General features: G+C 39.7%; 1 protein-coding gene across 1 annotated transcript; it reads right to left on the bottom strand.

Moving 5' to 3' along the window:
- Positions 1-4,696, bottom strand: c1h19orf67 (chromosome 1 C19orf67 homolog). The gene is made up of 7 exons (XM_030131859.1): positions 4,555-4,696; positions 3,722-3,920; positions 3,502-3,646; positions 2,033-2,139; positions 570-776; positions 314-466; positions 1-218 (listed from the first exon to the last, which is right to left on the bottom strand). The coding sequence occupies exons 1-7, from the start codon at positions 4,694-4,696 to the stop codon at positions 92-94; spliced, it is 1,080 nt and encodes a 359-aa protein (XP_029987719.1). The 3' UTR covers positions 1-91.
- Positions 4,697-4,977: the final 281 nt, after the last annotated feature.

Below are 4,977 nucleotides of genomic sequence, written 5' to 3'. Positions count from 1 at the left end.
TATACCTGAGGGATTCATCTTGAACATCTCTTCAACATCATCATCTTTTCTGAAACAGGTGTATTCCAGATACAGATGTCCTTCTCCTATGTCAGATCACTCTGCTGTCTGATAACAGGAGCTGCTGCAGAAAGTCTGTAGCAGTGCAGCAGGACGGTTCATCAGTCCCTAGTAAGAGCAGTGTCTGATAGTTGGCCTTGGGAACCTCACACAAGATCCTGTAAACCAGATCCCAAGAACACATACATGCATGAGTCTGACAGCGTATATTACACCAACAGAGAAATAAACAGATAGACAGAAGTCCACTTACCATTCATATATGTCTTCTGTGTCAGGGTTAGGGTCCACTTGGACCCACTTACCAATAGACCACATTCTGACCATGTTGCTTTGAGGAACACCTTGGATGTTTCTGTCAGATTCTGCATGGCGGACCAGAACATCTTCGTAACACAGGAAGAAACTGAAACCCATCAAGGCAACAGTTAGAACAGATGTGATACCAGACAAAAAGTGTTTTATCTGCTGTCAAAGCTACAAGCTAAAGAGCTCTTAGATTAACTCACTACTCTGTGTTGTTGTCACTCTCTCCACACTGCTCTTTATCCGTCTGCAGCTCCATTTCGTACTCAAGTCTCTGTACATTCCAGCGCATGCGTTTGTACAGTCCTGTGTTGACCCGGGCCAGGTATGGCGTTGGCTTACAATAACGGAACGTGGTCACCCTGATCTGGCCTAGGCAGAACTGGCCGATGTAGAAGTGAGACACACTGGTAGAATGATAGGATGAAACTGTGAGCACGGAACTGACAACTGCCTTCCCATTGTTGAATAAACATATTTCTTTCATGTACTGAGATGTTACTGAAAATGTGGCAGAAGTATGAACATGCAAATCCTATGAGGAAATAAAGGAAGTCACTCCTTCAGTCTTGGTGGAGGCACAGGTTCCATTTCACTTTAAATTACTCTGAGCAGAAGGCTATTTTACCATAGTATTAAACATATTAATCATAGAAAAATCCTTTAGAAAAATACGTATTAAGTATTATAATACTCATCTCATGTTCCATATTTCATGTCAGTATTTAATGGACTTTTTTCCCCCAAAATGTTATTATCAAACAAATGTATCAAAATGTATCAAACATGCAGCACAGCATTATATTGCTCTGTCATCATTTTTAGAAACATGGAGTTTTGCATTACAAGCAGACATAAGGACAATAATGAACAAACAGCATCTGTAACAGATGAATAAACATAGTCCAACCTGTTGAAAATGTCTTTGATAAATATAATAGACAGTGCAAGATTCAAAGTGCATCAAATTGAACACATGTACATAAAAGTGCCTAAATACACAAGAAATATCAAACAAAATTAGGAACCAGTGTCCACATCCACTGGTTATTTCAATTTCAGTTCCAGATGCCCTTGAACATTTGCTGTTTACCCTTCCATGTACAGGTGATCTTTACTAACAAGACTTCACAACACATGCATGATCCAAAGAATGGCACTTTTCCAAAATAATGCTGTCCATTATTTGGCAGCAATCACGCTGAGGTAAATAAACTAATTATTATTACTTATTTTTAACTGTTTACTTAATTTCTGTGTAAACCCATTCACTTCCTGGCACCTGCCAAATGAGCGTGTAGATCCTTAAACTTTTGGCAACAGGTAACATGAGGCTGTGCTCAGAGTGAAAATATTTTCCACAGGTAACAAAGTTTTATCCTGTTCTGCCTGTCACACCTATGTTTACTGCTGCCCACCTCTGTGTTTTACACAAGAATTAAATTATGAAGCAAAACACTAAAATGCAGGTAGAGTTTGGCTGAACATTAAAATCAAAGGCTTATTACATGTCAACACACATATTACCATCTGATAAGCACAACCACCACTGTTTAGTCTAACAAACACAAAGCTGAATGTCCTTATCTAGGTGTCTGAGTTTGTGTGTGTGTGTGTGTGTGTGTGTGTGTGTGTGTGTGTGTGTGTGTGTGCGTGTGTATACCATTTCAGCTCACTCTCATCCAAGCACAGCACGCCATAGCTGGTGTAGGTCAACACAAGATTCTCCAACTTGTCACACAGCTGCTGAGAAAGGTCCAACAGCTGCACATGCTTCACACACACATTCAGCAAAAAATAGTATACTGTGGATCTAAATAAAGACCAAATACCTCACACACCAGCTATTAAGGTAAATTATTGTATGAATAACAGTGTTTATTACTAATACAGTAATCATGTAAGACAAAAAAGAGACAATGTATGACAAACCATAGCTGTTTCTCAAAGTCAAGGGTCCTTCCTTGGCAGTCACTTCCTTTAAGGTGTGACAACCCCTGCCGTCCTGCCTGTAGGGCGGACCTGTTAATCAGGGTCACCTGGGCCAAGTGTCCCTGCCCTATAAATTGGGCTGCCTCTCATGCTTCTCTCTCTCTGCTTGCTGCTCTCTGCTGCTTCTCCTTCCCTCCCTTTGTCCCCAGATGCCTTGAGACCCTGGCGCATATGGGTGAGGTCACGGACCTTCTTTGCCATAAGGACAACTTCAAATTATCAAGTTGATATATAATGTTCAAATAGTCTACTTTTGTAAATAAATGACATCTATTATTGTAACTCCTTGTGTCTTCTCTACCTTGTTGTGGTCCCCATGAGCCAGGAGGCATAACAAAGGTTACTTCCTTCATAGGTCATAACAGTGTCCTTCCTACCTTACAGTATACAAAGGAATGGACCAGTCTAGCAAAATACTGACCCCAGTTCAGAGGTTCAGTGATACACTCATGACAGCAGTATTTGACATAACACTAATTAATACATTTAAACAGAAAATAACAAGGATAGAGAAGCATTCTGCTGCAACAGAAAACAAACTTATCTTAATTTTAGCCTATATGTTGATCTTTCAAATTCAATTATTTTTTTCACAATTGTTACACTCTTAATCAATGCTTATTTTATTGTATGACTTACTGTTTAGTTCTAGAGTGTTTTTTTTATTATTTTACTCCATTTTACTATGGTTCTATTTTCTTCTGGATGTTATGTATTTATACACACATTAAACAACTTTTATTTATGAAGCGTGCTGTATAATAAAAATAAACTAGCCTTGTCTTGCTTAATAAGATAAGTAAATAATTAGATATAGATGTATTTTGTACTCGTGAAGGAACTGGCTCTTTATTCTTATTACTGAGGTTTTATTTGCAGTTGAGGTTGGCTCTTTCAACAGCATTTCTAAAAGACTCGCGCAAAGAATTGCGGAGGCTTCAACAGCACAGAGGATCCACATGAGCAATCTTTAAAATTCTCCAAACCAAGGACTCAGATCCAGGATATTGTAGCAGTTATCCAGTGAAATCTGAAGACATAGCATCATGTAAATGAATCCTGGAAGGACCCCTCCTTGATTCTGAGAAACACCCCATGCTGTTCTGAAATCTGGATGAGATTTAATTCCTTGAAAACATTTACCCTTGCGTAGGCGTCAGTGGACAGAGGTGTGCACACATGCACAGTGCTTCGAGCAGAGGACTCCAGGTGAATAAAATAAGGCTGACAGGTGTACAGGAAACTTTGCAGTGCAGCAGTAAGAGACTCTTTGTCAAAATGGCTCTGTCTGCCAGAACACAGAAACAGTGAGACAGCAGAATAACAGGTGAAGTTGGGGCCTAACTGTGGACTAGGCTCCTACCCATTCACGAGGCAGTTATGCAGGTCATCGGCTTTTCTCATGAGGACCTGGAGTATCGACTGTTTTGACTGGACGCTGCTCTCCATCCCTTTGACCTCCATGGAGCTGCAGTCGTTTAAGTTACAGCTGCGGGACGTACAGTCACCACATGGTGGCGCCAGTGCAGCGTTAGCCAGTATTACCAGTGGGTCGTCCACCTCTGACAAAGTAATGGATAATGTACAGGGGTTGGACAAAATAATGGAAACGCCTTAAAAAATCAACAAAATATAATTTAATATGGTGTAGGTCCGCCTTTTGCGGCAATTACAGCCTCAATTCTCCGAGGTATTGATTCATACAACTTGTGAATTGTTTCCAAAGGAATTTTAAGCCATTCTTCAGTTAGAATACCCTCCAACTCTTTTAGAGACGATGGCGGTGGAAATCGACGTCTTACTTGAATCTCTAAAACTGACCATAAATGCTCAATAATGTTGAGGTCTGGGGACTGTGCCGGCCATATGAGATGCTCAACTTCATTAGAATGTTCCTCATGCCATTCTTTAACAGTTCTAGCTGTATGGATTGGGGCATTATCATCTTGAGGTGAAGGTGTTTCCATTATTTTGTCCAACCCCTGTATTTACAAAGTGGCTGTCAAACCTTATAAAAAGTAAAGGAACGTAAGGATATATTGTCCTTTTATTTAACGTTTTTCTTTTTCAGATATTTAGAGACATATCTCACGATGCTGTGGCTTGTTTGTGGTGATTGTATTTATTTTACTAAATGAATATTACCAGATATAATGTAAGAGTAAATGTTATCTCGAAATGTTGTCATGGTCTGACCTGTCTGGGGGTCGTTTGGGAGCTCCTCTCCACAGCAGATCTCCTCTCCACAGCAGATCTCCCTCACCTCCAGACAAACCTCGGATCCTGATGTTGAGTTTGAGGTGAGCTGGACCTCCACCTGACCTTCATTATCTGTCATCCCTCCTGCTGTCGGTTACATGTTTTTTCATTAAAACACATTTTTTTAAACTTCGGTTGAAAGCTAAACGTTACATTAGTGATTATTTATAGACCGCTGAACTTTCCACAGTAACTTTTTTTTTTATATTAATGCTAATGAATGCTGAAGCTAATTTAGCGACGCTAGCAACCGGCGCTATATTTTGACTGAAAAACAAGCTACAAACAACTACAGATGATTAGATTAATATGTAAATTGTTTTATGAAATCTTTACAACGTTTATTACAATACAGCCTCA

This window comes from Sphaeramia orbicularis, chromosome 1 (assembly GCF_902148855.1).
Source record: "Sphaeramia orbicularis chromosome 1, fSphaOr1.1, whole genome shotgun sequence".
In the NCBI taxonomy this organism is placed as follows: Eukaryota; Metazoa; Chordata; class Actinopteri; order Kurtiformes; family Apogonidae; genus Sphaeramia; species Sphaeramia orbicularis.
This window is presented reverse-complemented; position numbering and strand designations above follow the sequence as displayed.

Excerpts from the sequence above, each read along its gene's own strand:
- c1h19orf67 (XM_030131859.1), bottom strand. The coding sequence starts at position 4,696 with ATGACAGATAATGAAGGTCAGGTGGAGGTCCAGCTCACCTCAAACTCA. Across the intron at positions 3,921-4,554 it reads CCCAAACGACCCCCAGACAG|AGGTGGACGACCCACTGGTA; the intron begins GTCAGACCATGA and ends TTACTTTGTCAG. Across the intron at positions 219-313 it reads ACAGAAGACATATATGAATG|GATCTTGTGTGAGGTTCCCA; the intron begins GTAAGTGGACTT and ends TCTGGTTTACAG.